Below are 23,537 nucleotides of genomic sequence, written 5' to 3' on the forward strand. Positions count from 1 at the left end.
AGCCGAAGCGTTTCAGCATTCGAACAGCGCCATGGGATTTTTAAAAAACATTACTTACAATGTTTCTCATCTCACCATTTTTACAGGTACAGAGTCATCATATACAATAAATCCGTAGGGTAGCATTTAAAAAACATTAAAAAATATACTAGTCAACATTTGAAGTGGATCAAAAAAGTTTATTAAAGTTGTCCTAAAACAAGAACGGGTATTAGGGATTATTTTTATTTAAACTTTTATGAATGGTTTTGATTCGCTTCAAATGTTGACTAGTGAAGATGCATTTGTTTAAAGCAAAGCATTTATTTACTTAGGCTACAAGTGAACTAGCTCTTTATGCCTTCAAACGTCTCATAATCGGTCCTCATTTATGTCCAAGAGACTCAATAATAATCTTTTACATGTTAATCCTTTAATCTTTTATATTTAAAAGTGTTTTTGTGCTACTGTGCATTTATGTATGTGATAAGCAAACCCGCTTTGTCGTCCCGTTTATAGGCGCATAATACTAGCGATCTTTAAATAACAAAAACAACATTGCGCCATTGACTTTAGACTTTAGACCAGGTTTTTGTTGGTCAATGTCGTAGTCTATTTTTAGTTGCCTCAAAATAGCAACGCGCCAACAATGCACCTGAACACACCTCGTTTTCAGACCAGAACGCCCATGGGCACAACATTGGGCACACATGTATTTGCTATTTAAACAACGTGGCGCTAAACATGAAAATGATCATTGCGCCGGGTTGAAACTAGCCAAAGACACGTGCTGCATTGTCTTATTTTTGCTCGGTCCTGCTCTTACGTGCCGATTACAACGTGCGGTTAAAAAAAATTACTTTGAAAGTGGAGGGTCACGGGGGGAGATGTCCCCACATCCCTAGTGGAAATTACGCCCCTGATTGAACATATAGAATGACAATTTCTTTATTCACTCTGCATGAGCTTCGGTGTTTTTGTTCCATAATTTTTGCTTAAACACAATAATGCTTGTTATAATAATGTGAGCTCTAAAATGGTGACAACTTAAATTGTTTTTTGCCCATAAGAGAAGTGTAATAGCAATGAAAAACATTGAGGGACTTTGAAATATTGTAATATCCTGTGTTGTAACAGTCATTTAGTGTTGATTCCAGAGTCACATCTCCCTCTGTTGTATATATTGTAAAATTATTTGCCTATGGAGTTACCACACTATGTGAAGCAAAATCCTCAGTATAGTTTATACTTTATGAAGGTCCAGGAAGTTTTTAATGCCAGTGCTTGCAAAGTTCTTGAAGGATGCCATTTTCAGTATTTTTGCATTTGGACTTCACCACTTGACTTTAACACAGCTCACCCCAGGTCATCTGACACACTATACCCCAGGCGCTCATTAGCGCACGCACGGAAACGTGCACGCACGTGTTTCATAAAGCATGCAAACCCAGAATCTCTATGCACTTCACAGGACACATACACCTAAAATGATCTCTAAATACCACAGTCTTGGCAAGGTTTCTCATAAAAACAGACAGTTACAGTATGTCTTAAAGTGAACGACAGTTCAGAAAGAAATCAGATGTGTGTGTCAGTATAGACGGTTTCAGCAGTAACAACATAAACACGCGGCTTTCGTGGTCATCACCTAACTTCCGGAAACTCTACGAAGAATAAATAACAGCAAAGTACTTTTAAAGTAGTTTATTTATATAACAAGCAAAATAAACAACACGTAGATTACACAGGAACCCAAAACATTTGTTATTTTCGACAAGGTATTTGTTTAAGAGTTCAGTTTCAGCAACTGGTCAAACCATTAAACAAACAGAAACCGGAAGTAAAGTTCGAACCAGACGTGTATCGCGTCACCGCACGTGCGCCTGATGAAATGGTCTATATAGATCCGTCCTTATTCGGTCTTAAAAGAGGCAGTACTAGAGCCCGAAGCCATTTGTTTTGAGAATAATGGATGGCTGATGAAGTTATTGGCTGGCTAGCCGGCACAGCCAAAACCTAAATGGCTGCTGCAGCCGCCAACCTTTCATAGCTGGAAATGGCTGAAGCTGCCACTACATGTCTACAGATGTCTATGTTATACTGATTAACTAGATCTCAATCTTTCCAAGCAATAAGAAAATGAGACTGAGAAAAACTGTAATATAAACACACACTGTTATCAGTATTATTTTGGACAAAGTTTTGCACATTTCACTTCAATGTACACTGAAGCATGCGTCATGAATTAGCAATGTGGAAACGGGGTTACAGCAGTAATATCACGTTCAGTGCTATAAATCTCTCCGTTCCAGAATATTTGGTTGATAACATCAATCTTTGATTCAGGTGTTTGTGCAACCGTGCCCTGAAGATTTAACAAAAGTCTGGGTAGGTCTAAGTTAGATAAAGTAAGTAGGATTTGGGAAAGTATGTAAGAAGTGAGATCAAAATTACCTTGCTTGCTTCTTTCCCCCATTTTACCTGGGGTCTCATTTTTAGGCTGCATACGTCATCAAGATTAATATTTCAAAATATTAACAATCATAAAGTTTATTCTTATTCTTAGTTAATCGTAATTTGTTGTAATATGCGTATGGCTTGCGAATGTAATGCTCAGTTAACTTAAATAAACCAGGCTTGATGACGTATGCAGCCTGCATATGCGACCTTTGCTCCGCAGGCTGCAACCTTTGGATTGAGAAACGGCCTCTGTGTATCATAGCAACGAGCGAGCACAAGACTGTGCTGTTATGAAACCAGTCGGAAAATAGATCTTGTGTATTGTTTATATTTCGTGTGTGTATGTCTCTATGTGATAGATTTATTATTTGATGCAAATAATTCTAGCCGGCTCAGCCAAACTTTATCAGCTGGCCGTCTTAATTTGGCTTAGGAAATTATTGGCTGGCGGCGGCTGAACTTCTAAATGGCGCAAATGGCGGCGCCTGGTAGCGGCTTCGGGGTCTAGGCAGTACCCTCTTACGACAACCCGACCCGGCCTGTGGCTTTTAAAGCCCGGACCCGATGTAACTCGACACATCAACGTGAATTATCTGTCCGAACGGAGCGTAAAAAATTAAGCCCGAGGTCCGAGCCGACCCGACTCATTTGCTTATATTTTTGACCCGAACCCGGCCCGACCCGTTGAGAACTCTAAAATCTGCTTATAAATGAAAATCACTTCTGTAGCTTTAAAATATTTTTTTAAATTATTTATAGAATGAAGAAGACTGTTATGATTTTTTCTATTTCTGTACCTAAATATGACTGTTAGACGCTGTTCTTTTCTATTTCAATATTTATAATTTCTTGATTTGTTCTCTTATTACATTTTTTCTTATTTCCATTTTTTGCTCATCTGAAAATGATTCGATCCTTGACTCAAAAAAACGAAATGTAATCCGTTTAACCACTATATTGTAAAAATTATTTACTTTAAAGAGCACCTATGAATTCACGTTTTTTACATTTCCTTTGGTGTGTAAGTGTGTATTAGTACATGTTAACGATATGCAAAAGGCACATACTCCAAAGAAAACAATGATGCAAGTTATCATTTCCAACGTTAATCTCTTTTCTTGGATTACAACAAACAGACGGATTGTAGGCAACAGTTTACTTCCTGGGATTGGTGATGTAATAAAGACCGACATTATCATAATTCCACCCGCTTCGTACTCAGCCTGTAAATTAACTCCTGTTAGTAAATGCATTGAACGAATCTTTCAAACATGGTAAGGAGCGTCACATTTCTGGCTGACGTCAGAGGTATTGAAACCAATCACAACATACAGATTAGCTGGCCAATCAGAGACACAGAGCTCTTTCAATCCGTGCATTTCAGGAATATAGTGAAATCTGGAGCTACAAAAATGTACGGTATGTGGAAAATAATGTGTTTTTTAACCATGAACCAAACAAACACATTGTTTTATACCAAATACACAAAATAATATTGCAATGAACTAGGTGCACTTTAAGAGTAGCATTGAGGTCCACCCTATTTTACCAAGGTCCACTCAATTAAAAATTCCTGGCCTTGCCACTGATGTGCACATGGATGAGTGTGCTTTAATCTGCTAAGGATCTTTTATTTTTCAGGCAACCCTATATATTGGGTATGAATGATATATTTTCTTTATTTTAAATTCACCATACTGTTATTGCCATACTAAATGTATTTTATAGGAAATAAACAGCAACACGATATAATTATATCTATGCAATAATGACAATGTCATGATTTCCATTCACTACAATCCCACAATCCTTTCTGACTATCACTAGCTTACTCTGATTTATGACCACACCCGTTTGTAATCAAGCTTCATCAGATCTCGATAATGCTTACTCACTGATACTTATCTGTTATCTTACCTGACTCTCCACATTCCTGAAGTATTATCATCTTCCTCTATCATCGGCTGCTTTATCATCCAGACTGCAATGCATCCTCTCATGCAAAGCCAAATACACTGTTACTGCCAAGCTAAGTCCAGCATCACTCATCAGCTCACCTGCTTATTTCATCTGTCCTTTGCTTCCACTGTATATAAACTTTGATAAAGGTCATACATGTGTTGTCTTCTTCTGTCAGTGACAGTACACTGTAAAAAATAAATTGTTGGCTCAATGAATAATTTTTTAGTAACTAGTTCCACAGAAATTTTACGTTCACTCAATTACTGATGTTTTTTAGTTGGCCCAAATTTGACTCAAATGTAAAAAAGTATGTTAGCTCAACTAGCTTTATAGTTCATTAAACTAAAATGTTTTAATCAGTTGAATCTTTAAAAACTTACAGCAAAGACTCTGCCAATTAAAATTTAAGTATTTACTCAATGTTTTATGTGTTACTTCAATTAATATTTATTATTTGGGAATTTTTAATAAACTTTTTAAAATTATTTATCAAATAATTTATGCTGGTGTTGTTAACAAAAGCTTTATTCACTTATCATACATTCTGAACATAAAGAATTAAGTCTTCTCTAAATAGAAGGCATAAAACAGTCCAAAAGCACTTCAAAGTCAGTCAGAACATCTGCAGGGCCATTTTGGAGAACTTCTTTCGCCATGTATCCCTCTGGTCTGCCTCCACATCATCACCGCTCTGGTTTGATAAACAGAGGAATATAAATACACACACACATACATAAATACATGTTTAATATAATAAAGCTTGACGGTGAAAGACTTTATACCCTAAAATTGCCAAATTTCCCTCAGACATCACACGTAATTGAATTAAACACTATTGGGCTGTTTTCTCGGACAGGACTTATCACTGACTAAAATACTGACATCTCTTAACATATGAGTGCTATTGTTTTGTCTCAAAATGCACGCCAGTCTTGTATTTTATAAGGTTTGTTTGTAAAAATGTCTCAATTATAAATAAGACGGAGTAATAAACCCTGTCCGGTAATCTTAACTAAAATAGCTCCACAATCGGACACATAACATAACACACCTTTATATAACTTATATCTTTACAAAAACGTACAGTATTTGCGTCTTTGCCAATTAATATAGTCTAAAATTAACATTTATTTACAAACACTTACCTGACGTGAACTTGATGAAATGGCTGATGACTTGTGTCATGTGAATCAGTATTCTGGCTGTTAGGTGCGGATTGATCTCAGATGAAATGACCTCTGATCCAGATCCTTCCGAGTTAAGACATTTTAAATTAAAAACTCACGCACATACTGTACATACACAAACGCGCGCACACGGGTACACACACGGGTTTATTTAGAAGTTTTATTTAAGATTGTTATGATTTTGGGACTATTTCTCCACCCGTTCCTTAAGCTCTGAATTTCAAATTCGCATGCAGTCCGGTTATAACAAATGTAAAAGATATGAAACATCACTCAACAGCAATATTAATTAAGTGCAATCCTGAAATATGATTTAAAACATAACCCTTTCATTGTTAAGTATGAGAAATTAAAATGAATTAAATCACGTTTAAACGCCACAGAGATATCAGAGCCAGCAGTCGATTTCTGATGCGCTTGCCGAGGCGAGGCTGCGCTGGGCGGGTTGTGAGCGCTTAAGCGCCGGTGATTTTCTGGAGCTCATATGGAGCTCATTTGGAGCTAATCTCCGTTCGAAAGTGTCCAAGCACATTTTTAAATAGACGCTATCTTTATTAACCGACTGCATATTTAAACTGTAAGCACATACATTCACGCCTGAACAACTCTTACAATTACATTTTGTGACCAAATAACAGTAATATTTTGAGCATTTTGTTGTCAGGAAAAATAGCTGTCATAACTACACATATTAACCTGATTTGTCTTAATTAGTTCAGTCAACACTAGCCATTCTGAATGTTGACTGGATTTGAAAATAACTATTAATTTAATGTTTTAAACACAGATTTATCTAGACTTAAAATAATGTGTCTTCTCAACTAGCTCAAACAAAAAAATTGGTTTAACTTATATATTTTTGCCCGTCCAACATTTCATTAATTGGATTTTTTACAGTGTACATATTTGATAATGTACATTCCATGCGTTTCTATGAGGTTCTCAAGTTCCAATAAATGTCTTGCCAAGACTGGTAAATTTATTTGTGGTTGGGACAGGTGTGATCACAAGTTTTTGAAACATAATTGTTTGGCATCAGTCATTGTGTAAACTAGCAGCACACAGATACACAGCATTACTCTCCTTCTTCACCTCTACCATCAGGGTCCACTTCTTTTCTGTACCCGACACTTTAAAGCCACTCTCAAAATCCTTTTCAGTAGTGGCCGAGTTAACAATATGGCTTCCAATAAGTACTGGCCATTCACCATGTTTTTGCCTGTACCAGTATTTGTAGTCATAGTTTGTGTCATTCTGATAACAGTGCATTTCCACTGAAGAACCTAGAACATCGGAGATGAACTTCGGCCACTGAGTGATCAGCACACCATTACTGAAATCTGTAGTACGATGATAAATGAATAAAATCAAGTTACATCATCCACAATCAGGGCCTGAAGTTAACTTTTTTGACCACCAGCCACTGTGGCAGGTGGATTTAGAAATCCACCTGCCACAGTGACTTTTTACCAGCCAGTTTTTTTTTTGCCTGAATAGTGAACGATAACACTGTTTTGAATATATAAATCAAATATAATTATTTTTTAGAGCTACAAAAGTGAATTTCTCTTTGTCTTAGGTTGTTTGATTAACATTAATGACACAGACTTAAGTATGTTAATTGAGGTTACTGTCTCTTTAAGACCAGCACAGACACAGTTTTTGACTCTCTAGTCTCTATACATAGACTTAAGTTAAGACATAACGAAATGTTTTATTAGAAAATGAATACTGATGATTTCATTTTGTTTATTATATGTGCCCTGTCAAGAGCAGAAAGATTTTATGTACGCTTGCTTTTAGGAATGCGTCTCTCCGATGTGCCCTATTGAGTCCCCTTAAACCCGTGCACGCACACAGAGACAGAGGGGGCACAAACTGCGCACATAAACGCCGCATATACGTTGTTTTTCATTACTCTATTCGCAAAATGTATGTTAATATACTACAGTATAAGACACAGTAGCGCAACTCTCTTTAAAGTTTACACATCAAGAGTTCTGATCCGTCACAGCAGCACTACACATCTGTGAAACTGCGATTATACAGTAGCATATGTCAGCATTGCGTTCACATCCCATCTCACCAACAGTTTAATACTTACTCGCACATCCAAACGTAGTCAGAGAAGTGCCTCATCTTCTTTACAATCGCATGAACGTTGCGAAACAGCAGTCGCATCCTCTCAATGAATCACTCAATTTGCATCAGTGATATGCGCAGCTTGATAAGAAATGAGCGGTTGCCGGTTACCCAAACAAATATTTTAATGATATTCGGGCCGCGGTCAGTCGGTCGGGTTTAAAAAATATTTTGAACAATTGCGGGCGGGTTAGTTGAAAATGTCGGTCGGAAGTGGGTTGTTTATACATTGACCCGCGCATCACTGATTCGCATTGGCTACCCGCCAATGTGGCTGGTAGATTGACAGTGTTACCCGCCAATTGCAAAATCCACCCGCATTTGGCGCGTGGTCGGGTGTTAATTTCAGGCCCTGAATACATGTGTATCTCAACTGAAGTATCAAACTATGAGTATCAGGAATCTTTATTTAATGGTAATACCTGTAAGAAGAAGCCAGGTGAATAGAAAGGATAAAGATGCCATTAGTTACAATGTTAACTGTTCAGTTACAATGTGAACTGTTTTCAGATTCTCAGTAAATGACATTTAAGAAACTAGCAGTTTTTTTCTTACGCCACACCCCTTTGGCACATAATCACTGGTTAAAATGACTCCATGGTGAAACCCTAGTAAATGCTATCTACTTCCTTCAAAGGCAGCCTACCAAGGCACCGTGCAGTACAATGGATCCTTGTTAGTGACAACTCTACATAGGGAACATTTAAAGACTGCTTCTTGTGGCATGCGCTAAAACATAAGTTAGACATTGCAATGCTAAGTTAATATGCTCAGGTTTTTCACTTTTCTGTTAAAAAAAAACTTGAAAAAGAAGCTATGTACCTTAATATTATGTCTAGATAGGAAGCTCACTAGGTTTAAGAAAGAGATGAACATATATCTGGGGACTTGTAATCAATCTGCTCTAGTCATGATGATGATATGAAGTTTAAGGATCTTTTCTTAATGTGGAAATTAAGGCATGCATTAAGTCTTTTAACAGATTAGTAACCCAGGTGTCATTTTAACAATGAATACCACAAATGATGGGTTAAATGTGTGTGTTTCTGTATCAGAGTTTTGTTCTTTGGTTTTTAGTCAGGCGAGTAATAAAGATTGCAGCACTGTGCATACTGACAGCGCAGTAATAAATAGCAGAGTTTGACAGATTAAGATTATAAATTTTTAGAGCTGCATTCAGTGTGTCCTGTCTCTTTAATTCAAACCCATCTGTAAATCCATTCTCATAGCTGGGTTCACTCGTTGCACCATAGCTGAAGACGATTAGGTCCATCACTGTCTTCTTCTGCTGATACCATAACATATATGGCATGCCAGTGTCATCATACTGACACTTTATCTCTATTGTGTCCATTATTTTAGCAAATAACTGCGAATTCTGCTGAACATTCACAGATCTTACTTCCCCTGTGACAGAAAAAGAAGACTTTTGAGAGACATTTTACTGAAAAAAATCAATTTGTCAAGTTACTGCCTTAAAGAACTTAATACCTATATGCAAAAAGAAAAATATGTACAATCCATATACAGCTCTAAACATCTTTTTAATACAAGGCTTTAACGACAGTCACTTGTCACACTCATGCAGTCAGAAAATGAGATGAGAGAGAGAGAGGTTAAGAGTAGTCTCGGTCTCAGACAGCACGCCCAGGACCGCCCACAGTCTGTTTTTATAGCAGATGCATAATCCCAAATTTACACAAAATTCTATCTATCTAGCCACAGAAAAAATTAAGAGACCACTACAGTTTTGCCTTTAACCAACATTTCTACATGTGACGATTTCAGTCCAGCGTCTCTTGAATTCCTACAAAATAAACCTCATGACTCCAAACAAGTCACCAAACAGCAAAAGAAAATTAGGGTTATTCCATCAAATATCAATGTTTGCATTGTCTTCAAACTACATGTAAAAACGCTTAGGTTACTCACGTAACCCCGGTTCCCTGAAATAACGGGAACGAAGCATTGCGTCAGTTTGCTGACGCTATGGGGGAAACTCCTGTTTACTCCGTGATTGAAGCCTATTGGTTAACGTCTGTAGAAAATACAGACCAATGACGTTTGAGCCCGCGCGGGGGCGTGGCACACGTCCCTATATAAGCCGGTGAAATACGTCAAGAGCTCATTATTATTCGACTGAAGCGCGCAGCCGAATAACACTCGCTGCGTAGACGTTTGTAGCACGGCCAGCGACGCAATGCTTCGTTCCCGTTATTTCAGGGAACCGGGGTTACGTGAGTAACCTAAGCGTTCCCTTTCAATACGGTTCACTTCGCATTGCGTCAGTTTGCTGACGCTATGGGGGAACGTAATCCCATCCCGCCGTGCATACACAACGGACTGAGGTGCCCTTACCGGAGAGACACTGCATGTGGCCCTAACCCAGCATATACATAGCTCTAGCGAGCGCAAGTGTAAGCACCATATATGAGACAGTAATACGCATACAGTGAAGTTTTTAAAACGCACCATGATGCATATACAATAGAGCACAAGACGGCGGGTTCCCTGAGCGCGCCGCGAGCTGTGCATGATTTATTAATAGGTAGCCATGACGGTGAGCTAGCAACGCACCGTGAAGGCATACAGAAACGCAATCGCGTGAATCATTAAGCCGATAAGACCTGTGCTTGTAAGGCAGGGACATCCAGGCTATAAAATCTGACAAACGTAGACGGCGAGGACCAGCCGGCCGCGTTACAAATGTCAACGATAGAAATCCCCGTAGACCAAGCCCAAGATGAAGCCATACCCCTCGTGGAGTGAGCTTTTAAACCAACTGGACAATGTTCATTCAGGGAGGCGTAAGCCAAAGCAATGGCTTCGACGATCCATTTAGATAGCCTCTGTTTAGTGAGCGGCATACCTAAGGAATGTTGTGCGAAGCTTACGAACAGCTGATCTGACTTGGGGTATGAGGCAGAACGGTCCGTGTATATTCTTAACGCTCTGACGGGGCAGAGCGTGTTCGGGGTTTGTTCGCCGTCCGCCGTTGGAAGGGCGAGAAGTGAAACCACCTGAACTCTAAATGGCGTGGTCAAAACTTTAGGAATGTATCCCGCTCTCGGTCTAAGGATCACTTTGCTATCGTTAGGACCGAATTCCAGACACGACGGGTCAATTGAAAACGCGTGTAAATCGCCCACTCGTTTAACCGATGCCAACGCCAGGAGGAGAGCGGTTTTAAACGAGAGAGCGCGCAGGTCAGCCTGCTCGAGGGGCTCGAAAGGGGGACCGCGCAGCGCTTTCAGGACCGTGGACAGATCCCAAGACGGGACCGTGTTAGGTCGCGGTGGGTGTAGTCCGCGAGCGCCTCTGAGGAATTTAATGATTAGATCATGTTTTCCCACGGTGCAACCGGCGATAAGGGCGTGATTCGCCGTTATCGCCGCCACATACACTTTAAGCGTCGAGGGCGCGCGACCGCTGTCCAGCATTTCCTGCAGAAAGGAGAGAATATGCTCCACTTCACAGGTGTTTGGGTTTAAGTCTTTCGTCGTGCACCAATCAGAAAAAATAGACCACTTTTGAGCGTAAAGGCGCCTGGTAGATGGGGCCCTAGCTTCAGTTAGAGTATTTAACACTCGTCCTGAAAGGCGTGAAGGTTGCCGTTCAGAGACCAAACGTGTAGATTCCATAGCTCCGGCTGTGGATGCCATATCGTCCCTCTCGCCTGAGATAGGAGGTCTTTCCTCAGCGGTACTGGCCATGGTGCTGATGTTTTCAGCTGCCATAGGTCGGGGAGCCACGGTTGATTGTGCCAAAACGGAGCGACCAGAATTATCGCGCATTTCGTCTCTCTTATCCTCTGAAGGACCTGTGGTAACAGGGCCACCGGAGGAAAAGCATACAGAAGACACGCCGGCCATGCTTGCGACAGGGCATCGTGATGTCTCGAGAAGAAGATCGGGCAATGCGCGTTCTCGTCTGATGCAAACAGATCGATCTCCGCCCGGCCGAAGACGGTCCATATTCTCTCGACCGTCTGAGGATGCAGTCTCCATTCTCCCGGCGGCGGACCGTTGCGCGAGAGAATGTCTGCACCCGTATTGGCTACACCCGGTACGTGAGTCGCTTTTAACGAACGTACGTTCGCGTGAGCCCATAATAAAAGCCGTTTCGCCAGCCTGGATAGGGAGCGAGATCTCAGCCCTCCTTGGTGGTTTATGAACGAAACCACCGTCATACTGTCCGACCGCACTAGAACGTGTTGATGTTGGAGTTTCGGTCGAAAGTGTCGTAGCGCTAAGATAACCGCCCACATCTCGATGTGGTTGATATGTAGCTGAGACAACTGGTTGTTCCACGCACCGAAGGCGAGCTCGCCATCGCAGTGAGCGCCCCAACCCGTCGCAGACGCATCCGTAGTCACCACTTTCCTCCTGCTCACGGAGCCGAGCTCCGTGCCCGAGAGGAAAAGGTGAGGGGATGTCCATATCGAAAGCGCTTTCACGCAGCTGTACGTGATTTTGATTAATAAGCGGCCCGACAACCAAGCACGGGGCGGAACTTTCGCTTTCAACCAAAACTGAAGCGGCCTCATGAACAGCATTCCCAACGGTATTAGTGGGGATGCTGCTGCCATCAGACCCAGCATTTTCTGGAATCGTTTGAGAGGGAGATGTGAACCCGCTTTGAACGATGCCGCCTCGCGTCTGACCGTGAGCGCGCGTTCCTGTGTAAGCCATGCCCGCATCTTTAATGAGTCGAGCGTCGTGCCTAAGAACGTGATTCGCTGCGTGGGGGTGAGCAAACTCTTCTGGAGGTTGATTTTGAACCCCAAATTCTCCAAATGCTGGAGTACAACGGTCTTGTGCGCAGTAATTTCCCTCTCTGACTGTGCCAGAATAAGCCAATCGTCGAGGTAATTCAATATGCGGATGCCGCTCTGTCTGAGAGGGGCGAGAGCCGCATCCGCACATTTGGTAAATGTGCGTGGTGCCAGAGATAATCCGAAGGGCAGAACTTTGTACTGGTATGCTGTCCCGTCGAACGCGAATCTTAGGAACGGCCTGTGACGTGGCGCTATCGGAATGTGAAAGTAAGCGTCTTTCAGATCCACTGATATGAACCAATCGCCCGGTCGAATTAACGCCATGATTCGTCTGGCTGTAAGCATTTTGAACGGCCGTTTGGCAAGAGCGCGATTCAAAACGCGTAGATCCAATATCGGTCTGAGGCCGCCGTCTTTCTTTGGAACGAGAAAATAACGACTGTAAAAGCCTGATTCGCTTTGATCCGCCGGGACCGTCTCTATCGCGTCTTTTAGTAATAAAGAACGCACCTCTTCCCTGAGGATCTGTATACGATCGTCTGGGACAGTGGTGTAGAGAACGCCGCGAAACCGGGGTGGTCTCCGGGCGAATTGAAGTGAATAACCGTGTTGGATTACGTTTAGAATCCAGCCCGGCATACCGGGGGTGGATTGCCAAACGTGAAATTTGACGGCGAGCGTCGATATGCTTATGGACGTTAAGCCGTGTGTGTGTGTTTGTGTGTACAGAGGAGGAAATTTGCTCTTTTTGTGAAAAGGTAAAAATTTGTGTTTCGCTGTTACAGCGAGGGTGTGTCCAGCGCCCGAGGGGACTGAAACACGCAGAACTTTCGAGGGCGGGCCGGCCGAAGCGGGACCAGAGCCTCTTTTCCTCCTCAGACTCTCTTCAGGGAGGCGGTGCCGGCGTCGGGTCCAGCGTAATCCTAGGACGGGGACCGCGGCGTCGAGGCGGGCCAGCCGGTCGTGCAGGACGCTGGCGCTTGACCTCCGGTTCAGCTCTCGGCTGGGGCTGAGCTGGTGCTGGCTTAGGGCGTTGAGTTGGCGGCGGTTTTGGGCGGCCGGTCTCAGACGCTGAGGCAGATCGTTTCGGTAGAAAATGCCGCATAGCCTGCGACGATTTCTGTGCCTCAGTGAAGCGCTGGGTGAACCCCTCCACAGCGGAGCCGAAGAGCCCCGACGGTGACACGGGCGAGTCAAGAAGGGCAACCCGGTCCGTGTCCTTGATTTCCGTCAAGTTCAGCCACAGATGTCTCTCCAGAACAACCAGGCTGGCCATGGCTCTTCCTACAGCCTGAGTGGCGACTTTAGTGGCGCGAAGGGCCAGATCAGTCGCGCTGCGCAGGTTTTGAAAGGTCGATGGGTCCGGACCTGACTCGTCCATGTCACGGAGGAGTTTTGCCTGGTATACCTGCAGTACCGCCATCGTATGGAGAGCGGATGCAGCGTGTCCGTCGGCGGCGTAGGATTTCGACGCCAGGGTCGATGTCAGGCGACAGGGCTTCGACGGATGGTTCAACTTAGCCCTCCATCCGCCGGCTGAAGACGGGCAGAGATGGGCGGCGACAGTTTCCTCGAGCGGCGGCATCTTAGAGTAGCCGTGTTCGTCGGCGCCGTCCACTACGGAGAGGACGTGGGAGACGGCGCTCTGAGCTCGGGTGGAGTGGGGAGCACGCCAGGATTTGGTGAGCTCCTGGTGAACCTCAGGGAAAAACGGCGCCTGCCGTTGGCGGGATGATTGACGGCGCCCGGGCTGCAGAAACCACTCGTCCAACCGGCTGAGTTGAGGCTCTGACGGCGGCGACCACTTGATATTGAGCTCCGCCGTAGCTTGCGTCAAGATGCGGATGAGCTCAGAGTCGTGAGGACGCGACTCGGTAGGTTCATCGGCGGCGGCTGCGTGGGCGTCGTCATCCGAAGCCGCCCAATCCTCCAACTCCTCAGAGGATGACATCATCTCCAAGTTGTCACCGGACCCAAAGGAAACCATGCCGCTAGCACTCGGCAGGGGGCGTAAGTCCTCACGGGCGAAGGTGACAGGATGACGGCGGGGAGACAGAGCACGCGGGGGATGAGCCGGCGTGGACTCGGTCTCAGGTTGTCTTCCAGCTTCACGGCTCCGCTGCCGTTTAGGCGGGAGAGCACGGGAAGCCTTCCGTTTAAAGATCTCGAGGCGGGAGCGCAGCACCGCGATAGGAAGGAGCTCGCAGTGGGCGCAGCCCGCCTCAGTGAGTACGGCCTCGGCGTGGGCAGGACCCAGACAGATGACGCACTCTTTGTGGAAATCCTCCACGGGCAAAGGGGCTCGGCAGGAGCCGCAATGCCGAAGCGACATTATCTCAACGCGCTTCTGCTCTTTTAGATACTCTTGTAGGCTCACCGGAAAGCGGCAGGGGAACACGCTGGTGTGTTGTAGTCCGCTGCAGTGCTTGGATCGACGGCGAGTAAGGGCTTCTTCTTCGGAGCAGCGAGAAGGTTCGCGCTGAAGGAGAAAAGTAATGAGCTCTTGACGTATTTCACCGGCTTATATAGGGACGTGTGCCACGCCCCCGCGCGGGCTCAAACGTCATTGGTCTGTATTTTCTACAGACGTTAACCAATAGGCTTCAATCACGGAGTAAACAGGAGTTTCCCCCATAGCGTCAGCAAACTGACGCAATGCGAAGTGAACCGTATTGAAAGGGAACATTAGCATTGTATTGTTTAAAAATAAATATAAACTTGTTTTCTTTGCAGTGTTTAAAATCTAAAAACATTGCAACCAGACAAACTAATAAAAAGATGCAGTTTTATGCAAATAAATGCAAACAAAACATGACAGGTTGCAATTTGATGGGGGAATTATCCCCACCTCTGGTCTTTATATCTTTGCCTCTGATGAATACTTTTTTATCCCAGTTGGGGCAAAATTGATCCCCTCATAATTAATGATCATCAAATAGCCTAAAATAAAGAAAATTTTATTTAAGTACAAATGATGCCACGCAATAGTGCAAACAACAATAAAATCAGGAATCGAGTATGCTTCCACTCCTGTGACAATAGGTGACAGTGGTCTGAAAAAGTATTTCCCCCTTCCTGATTTTTCATGTTTCTGCATGTTTTTGAAACTTAAATGTTTCAGATCAGTTGAAACACATTTTAATATTAATTAAATATAACACAATTAAACACAAAATGCAGTTTTTAAATGAAGGTTTTTATTATGAAGGGAAAACAAAATCTGAACACACATGGCCCTGTGTGAAAAAGTGCTTGCCCCCTGAAGGTAATAACTGGTTGGGCCAGTCATAGCAGCAACAACTGCAATCAAACGTTTGCAATAACTTGCAATGAGTCTGGTACAGCGCTGTGGTGTAATTTTGGGCCACTCATCTTTGCAGAATTGTTGTAATTCAGCCACATTGGAGTAGCCTAGAAATCTAGACGCACCCTAGCGGCCGCAAAATATATTTGCTGCCAGGGTTTAGTCTAGGCACTCACAATACACTTAACAGCTCCAAAAACCAAAATTTGGTCAGGCCAATCACATCGTGTGTAGCGTCTGTGGGGCGGGCTTAACATGATGACGACAGAGCTGCAACGGTTTCTACTTGAAAACAAAGAATGGCTGCTGCTGCTGGCGAACAGCTTTCTTTTGAAGCGGCTTTGGCCGCGACTCTGGAGGACTTAGACTTATGTTTTTTTTTGAGAGAAAAGCAAATAACCCTACTGAAATCCTTTTTAAGCAAGAAAGATGTGTTTGGAGTTTTGCCGACTGGTTACGGTAACTACGTCACCTTCTTCGTTGCTCTGATTGGTCATAGCGCTATCCTATTGCGTGCAGAGGCATTTTGAGGGACAACCTTATATCCCGCCCCTTGCATTGAGCCGTTTGTGTGAAGAGTTGCCAGACCTTACATCTTGATGTAGGTCTGGCTAACCAGGCTAACATTGGAGGGTTTTCGAGCATGAATCGCCTATTTAAGGTCATGTCACAGCATCTGAATAGGATTGAGGTCGGAACTTTGACTAGGCCACTCCAAAGTCTTAATTTTGTTTTTCTTCAGGCATTCAGAGGTGGACTTGCTGGTGTGTTTTGGATCATTGTCCAGCTGCAGAACCCAAGTTTGCTTCAGCTTAAGGTCACGAACAGATGGCCGGACATTGTCCTTCAGGATTTTTGGTAGACAGCAGAATTCATGGTTTCAGTCTTTCAAGTCTTTTAGGTCCTGAAGCAGCAAAACAGCCCCAGACCATTACACTACCATCACCATATTTTAATGTTCTTTTTCTGAAATGCTGTGTACCCCAGACATAATAGGGCACACACCTTCCAAAAAGATCAACTTTTGTCTCATCAGTCCACAGAGTATTTTCCCAAAAGTCTTGGGGATCATCAAGCTTTAACATACATTTTTCTTGAGACTCTATATATCATCTTAATATGTTGTTTTTCAATTGTTCTTTAATCATTTTAAATTTATCATAATGTGTTCTATGCACGAGGAGTCCTTGAATTAAAAAATATGTTTAGGTAATGTACTTGTAAAAATATATTGTATATTTTTATTTAATATAAAAACTGGGCTCTGCCTTATGTTCTTTGTCAGATGAGGAAAACAGCTGTTTCTTTCAACAGCCAAAATAAATCAGCCAACTGTTGGGTAATCTTTGTACATTTCCTGTGAGAATTAGTGCTTTTTGTTTTAAGTAAGGAATAATGAGAACCGCAGCACTGTGCATACTGACAGCACAGTAATAGACAGCAGAGTCTGACAGATTGATATTAGAGATTTTCAAAGCTCCATTCATTACGTCTTGTTTTGTCATGCTGAAGTGATTTTTGAAGTGATCATTCTCGTATGTGGGTTGTCCTGTTGCACCATAGAGGTACACAATTAGTTCCATGGCTGTATTCTTCTGCTGGTACCATAACATATTTAGCATGCTACTGTCTTTATGACTACACTTTATCTCTGCTGCTTGATTCTCTTTGGCAAATAAGTGTAACATCTGGTCAACATCCACATTTTTTGCCTTCACTGTGAAAGAAAGCCAAGAGTTTGAGATATTGCACTGCAAAGAAAGAAAAAGAAAAAAAGCACTCATCAGAAAGGTAAACCCCCTAATATTTAGCATCAAACTCCGTACCTGTATACAATAAGACGAATGCACACAATCCAAATGCAGCTCTAAACATCCTTTCAATGTAGGGCTAGAAAGATTCTAGTCTGTCCATGCACACAGCCAAAAATATTTGACAAGAGAGAGTTCTTGATAGAGACAACGATCTTGACTAATCCTGTACAATTTAAATAAAAAGGCACATCTCCCCCTGCTGACTGTATGTCAGAGAGACCTTAATATGTTAATGAGGGGGTATGCACATGATGTCACAGTAGGCCTTTGCAGGAGTTAGCAGGATGTTTAGCTTAAATGCTTATCTGCAATATCGCAAAAAAACTCTGAAGCCAAAACGTTATTTACTAATTTTGAACTCTATGTATGTTTTAATAATCGTTCTGAATCTGATCTTAAGCAAAATTGCAATTATTTCAGTTTTGCTCTTTAAAACAAACGGTGATAAATAGCACTAAAAGGTTCACTGGCTCGTAATCGTATAGGGGAACTATTTTATGAGCCATATAGCACCTATGTAGCACCTGTGTAGAACCATATTGTGCTATGTAGATCCAGATGTGGTGCTATATCACCCCATATGGTTCTTAATTGATGCTATATAGACGGTTTCATCGGACGCACGTGCGCTGACGCGATATACGTCTGGATCCCAATTTACTTCCGGGTTTTTTTATGGTCTGACTAGTTGCTAAACTGATCTTGAACAAATTCCTCGTCGAAAATAACAAATGTTTTGGTTTCCTAGGTAATCTATGTGTTGTTTATTTTGCTTGTTAGATAAATAAACTACGTTTAAAGAGCTTTGTTGTTATTTATTCTTAGCGGAGTTTACTGGAAGTTACGTGCGGCCGCTTGTTTATGTTGTTACTGCTGAAACCGTCTACATAGGTGCTACATAGCACTAAAAATTGTTTCCATATGATTATGAGCTTTTAGTGCTATTTAGCACCATTAGTTTTTTTAGAGTGTGTGTACTATTCGCAACACACACAAGCTCATTAAAAGAGCTCGGCACATTGGCTCTTTATGAGTTGGATTGCCTCTCGAGCTAGTCTGATAGTTAGTAACATGGATCAATGCTGACACGAAATGCAAACTGAACTAAACAAGCTATGGAGCACATGACATCATAACCTAATGGATGTGGTTGCCAAATCCACCCGGGCACACCTTGCATACCCACACTTTCCTTAATTAAAACCTTTTTCAAAATGGGTAGTGGTTCCAATTTATATTCATTTTTGTCTGTAGCCTACCAGTATTTGTAGTTATAGTTTGTATCATTCTGATTACGGTACAGTGCATTTCGACCGAAGAACCTGGAACAACTTTGGCCACTAAATCAAAACACCAAAGAACAATATAAATCACTGTTAAAGATAGCTATTGGTCTTAAGTATAATACCTAAGAAAAAGGTTAACAGAAGGCAAAATTAATTTAGATGCATTTTATTTTAGATACATTAACACATTTAATTTGGTCAATATAAAAACATATACCTTTCATTCTCACAGCGTTGTGTAACAACGCTCCCCATTGGCCAGAGGTGTCTTACCCGGACATTTACTCGTACCTCATTGAGTCAACAGGGAATTAAGCCAGTGAATGATTTTACTTCATATTTGAAAGTTACTGGTACTGTACAATGATAAGTTATGAGTTCCTACAGAGCTTAAGAGAGCTGTTTGCAAGTCACATCACTCTATGACTTCACATGAGACTCTGTATGTCCATTTTTTTTTTGTGCTTATAATAATGAATTCCAAGCATGAGGACACAATCTATTTTTAGTTAAAGGGGACATATCATGAAAATCTGACTTTTTCCGTGTTTAGATGCTATAATCGGGTCCCCAGTATCAACCTAAAATTGCAAAAAAGAACAACCCAGTTAACCATTTTCTGCAAGCATGTGAAAAAATAGGTCACTGAAATTTGGCTGCCCCTGTGATGTCAGAAGGGGATAATACTGCCCCTTAATCTGCACTATTCAACCACGGCACTGCCATTTAGTGCAGAGATCAGCTCATTTGCATTTAAAAGGACACACCCATTACAATAAATGTTTGCTTACACCTACAAAATGGCCATTTTAACATGCTATAATAAATTTTCTGTATGGTATTTTGAGCTAAAACTTCACACATGTACTCTGGGGACACCAAAGATTTATTTCACATCTTAAAAAAGCCTGGTGAAATGTCCCCTTTAATAAAAGAAATTGAGCTCTGCTAAATGGCTTTTAACCAGCTGTTTTTTTTTTAATAAAAAATTGCCAGCTGTTATGTATTCTTTGTGTATTTCCTGTGAGAATTAGTGCTTTTTGTTTTAAGTAAGCAAAGCAATGAAAACTGCAGCACTGTGCATACTGACAGCACAGTAGTAGACAGCAGAGTCTGACAGAGTGGGTTTAGAGATTTCCAGAGCTCCATTCATTATGTCTTGTCTTGTCATAATAAAGTTATTTTTGAAGTGATCATTTTCGTAGGTGGGTTCTCCTTTTGCACCATAAATGTTCGCAATTAATTCGATGGCTGTATCCTTCTGTAGATACCATAACATGTTTTGCATGCTACTGTCTTCATGACTACATTTTATTATTGTTGCTTGATTCTCACTGGCAAATAAATCTAACTTTTGAGCAATATTAATTTTTTTTGCATTCACTGTAAAAGAAAGCCAAGAGTTTTTGTTACACTTCAAAGATAAGGGAAAACATTTAAGTAATAACCTCTCAAATATTTAACACCAAACTCCATACCCATGTACAATAAGATAAATGTACACAATCCAGCTTTAAACATCCTTCCAATGTAGGACTAGAAAGATTCTAGTCTGTCCATGCACACATGCCAAAATGATTCAACAAGAGAGTGCTCTTAAAAGAGACAAAGGTATTGACTAAACCAGTATATAAATAAACAAACACATCGCCCCCTGCCGACTGAATGTCAGAGAGACCCTGATACAGTATGTTTTGGAGGGAGGAGAACTTTATGAGCTCAGGGGATTTCCAAAAGCATGCACTGGTCACACATCTGATGGTGCTTAAAGTTTTATTTTAGGTTATGGTGTCCTTACCTGTATGAATATATATTTGCAGATTAAGTAAATTTTCCACAATAATCCGCTCAATCATATCCATACAATGTATAAGTATAAATCAAAGTGTTTTAATGGTTAGTAGTGTTATTTATTTCCTAGATTATTTAATAGTGCATTAACATTCTGTTAAGTTCACATGTTTAGATTACAGGCTGTGGTTGAGGCAGGTGTTATTGTTGGTTTGGCCTAATAAAAGATTTTGTCATTAGATTATTGTCATTCAGTCACCGTGTAGTCTAGCAGCACATAGATACACAGCATCACTTCCCTCCTTAACATCCATCTCCAGAGACCATTTCTTTGTCTCTGTACCTGATGCTTTAAAGCCAGTGTCAAAACCCTTCTCATAAGGGGTAGCGGTTCCAATTATACTCACAATCAGCACTGGTCCTTCATCTTTTATTTGCCTGTACCAGTATTTGTAATCATAGTTTGTGTCATTTTGATAACAGTGCATTACCACTGAAGAACCTGCAACACTGGAGATGTACTTTGGCCACTGAGTAATCAACACTCCTTCACTAAAATCTAGAAATACAAAAGCAAATTTGTTATTATATAGAAATCTGATGAATCATACAACCATATAATCAACAGTTTGGACTTAAATACTTGTCTCAATTATAATACCTTTAGGAAGAAGCAAAAATATGAATAAAAATATAAGAAAACTAGCCATTTAGATTTTCCTTTGTGAAATGTATGCTGTATAAGATGTTTTAAGTTAATAATCAGCTACTTGACAAAATAATGTTCCTATCTGAAAACCACACCCCCTTGTTGCATCACCATTTGGGGAGTGCTCTGTTTTTCAGATCAATCCGATTCATTATCGTTTCAAAACCAAATCCCACAAATGCTGTCATGCATTTGTGCATTTCCTGTTCTAACACTTCAGTTTTTAGTCAAGCAAGTAATTGAGACTGTATCACTGTGTTCTTTGGCAGCACAGTAATAGACAGCAGAGTCTGAAAAGCTGAGGTCATAGATCACCAGAGTTCCTGTCACTGTGTCCTTTCTGGTCATCTTAAACTTTTTCTTGTCAAATCCAGATTCATTGTTTGGTTCATTCTTGTCGTAGCCATAGCCGATCAAGGACAAAGATGCACTGTTATGGAGCTGCTGATACCATAACATTATATCAAGGTTTTTGTCATTATGGCTGCAGGAGATAACAGCCTGCTCGTTTTGGCTTTTCAACAGTGATAAATTCTGGTTAAACACAACACAGTGTGACAGACCTGTCAGAAAAAAGCACAGAGTTAAATGTAGCCATATTTAGATATTTCAGAAATTTAAGGAATAACTGAAGCCTGACATACGTGTAAATAGGATAAAGAATAATGCTAGTCCATAAGATACACCACACATCATTTTATAATGAAGGATTAAAGAGTAAGGTTTCGCACTCTGAGAAAACATTAGACATTGCTGCGCCTTTACTGTAAATTTATTCACTTGAATAACACCTCCCCCTGTCGCCTGCAACAACCCAAAGCATCTCTAGACCTCAGACTGCATGTGCGCAGAAATGTAATCTGCTGTTTCGGCATACTGATGCTACCAGATGTAGTCTACCTAATATATGAGTCAATTACATATAGAGGTGAAAATTATATAGACATTATTAAATATTAAAACACATAAAAAACTCACTGAAAGGTTCAATGCCATCACTGCAAAGAACCCTACTCTGAATCTATATTTTTAAGTGTTATGGGGAGGAAAGATTTGGAAAGCATTACTTTGGAAAGTGCTCATAGATCATCTTAAGTATTTGTATAGGTCTATGTTTTAAAGGTGTAGTGGAGGAGTTTCTCCAATTTTAGAAAATAACCGCCTTCTCCACTTTAAAAAAAAAATGCAATTGCCCAACACTCCTGATTGACAACTAGGAGGACCAATAGTTTTGATGATCCACCCGGAAAAAGAAACTCCTCCACAATGCCTTTAAAAAAAGGAGTAAATTACTTTAAGTGTTTGTAGAGAAACATGAGTGAACAGTGAAAACATCATTTTAAACCACGGGGCTGTTAAATGATTCTGATTGGTTGAGAAATGTTCCACAGATGTTGATTCTTTGGTAAAATGCACACCTAACCTGTAAAATGGGTGTGCATTATTTTTCATAAATTATTTCTTAGATATAAGATTTTAGCTCTGGTCAAATGCTTGAATTTCAAATTCCATTAATTTGTTTTACAGAAAAACATGAGTTGTCATTTATTGATAATTGTTGTTGATATTGTTAAAGTTATTATTTTAATGGAGTCAGCAACATTTAACATTTTGACTGTTTTACATGTGTAAGCTACCGTGATGAGTGTCTTTGTAAAGGAAACGTGTTTATGTTATACACAGAAGGGTCCTGCTCCACTGTGTCACTGACAGCACAGAAATACACAGCTGCGTCTTCAGAAATTATCTTGGTGATCTGTAATGTTCCATGGCTTTTTGAGTCTCCATATATATGAAAGCGATCCAATCCACTTTCAGAATTAAATTTTGTTGTGTAAAGATACCCAAGAAGTTTCAAGGATTTTTCTTGAGTTGTTTGTTGAAACCAGTAAAGGTAGTAGTAGTTGCTGTAAGTGTGGTTACAAGTGATGTTCAAACTGCCTTCTGGATTTGTGATCATCACAGCAGGTTGATCAATAGATGCACAAAGAGAAATGTCTACAGGAGAGACATGAAATGCACATGTTGGTAAATTAATAATAAAAGAGATTACTTTTTTCACAAACAATCAAAAGAAAGAAAGAATGAAAGAAAAAAAGACAAAGAAAGAATACAATCCAGATGTT

General features: G+C 41.1%; 1 gene segment (V, D, J or C); it reads right to left on the bottom strand.

The window, feature by feature from the left end:
* Window positions 1–20,953: 20,953 nt before the first annotated feature.
* Window positions 20,954–21,759, bottom strand: LOC135778407 (T cell receptor beta variable 6-6-like). The segment is given in 2 exon segments: window positions 20,954–21,261; window positions 21,666–21,759. Coding segments are annotated over 2 exon segments (402 nt in total).
* Between the last annotated feature and the right edge of the window lie 1,778 nt (window positions 21,760–23,537).

The sequence above is a fragment of the Paramisgurnus dabryanus genome, chromosome 17, assembly GCF_030506205.2.
Source record: "Paramisgurnus dabryanus chromosome 17, PD_genome_1.1, whole genome shotgun sequence".
In the NCBI taxonomy this organism is placed as follows: domain Eukaryota; kingdom Metazoa; phylum Chordata; class Actinopteri; order Cypriniformes; family Cobitidae; genus Paramisgurnus; species Paramisgurnus dabryanus.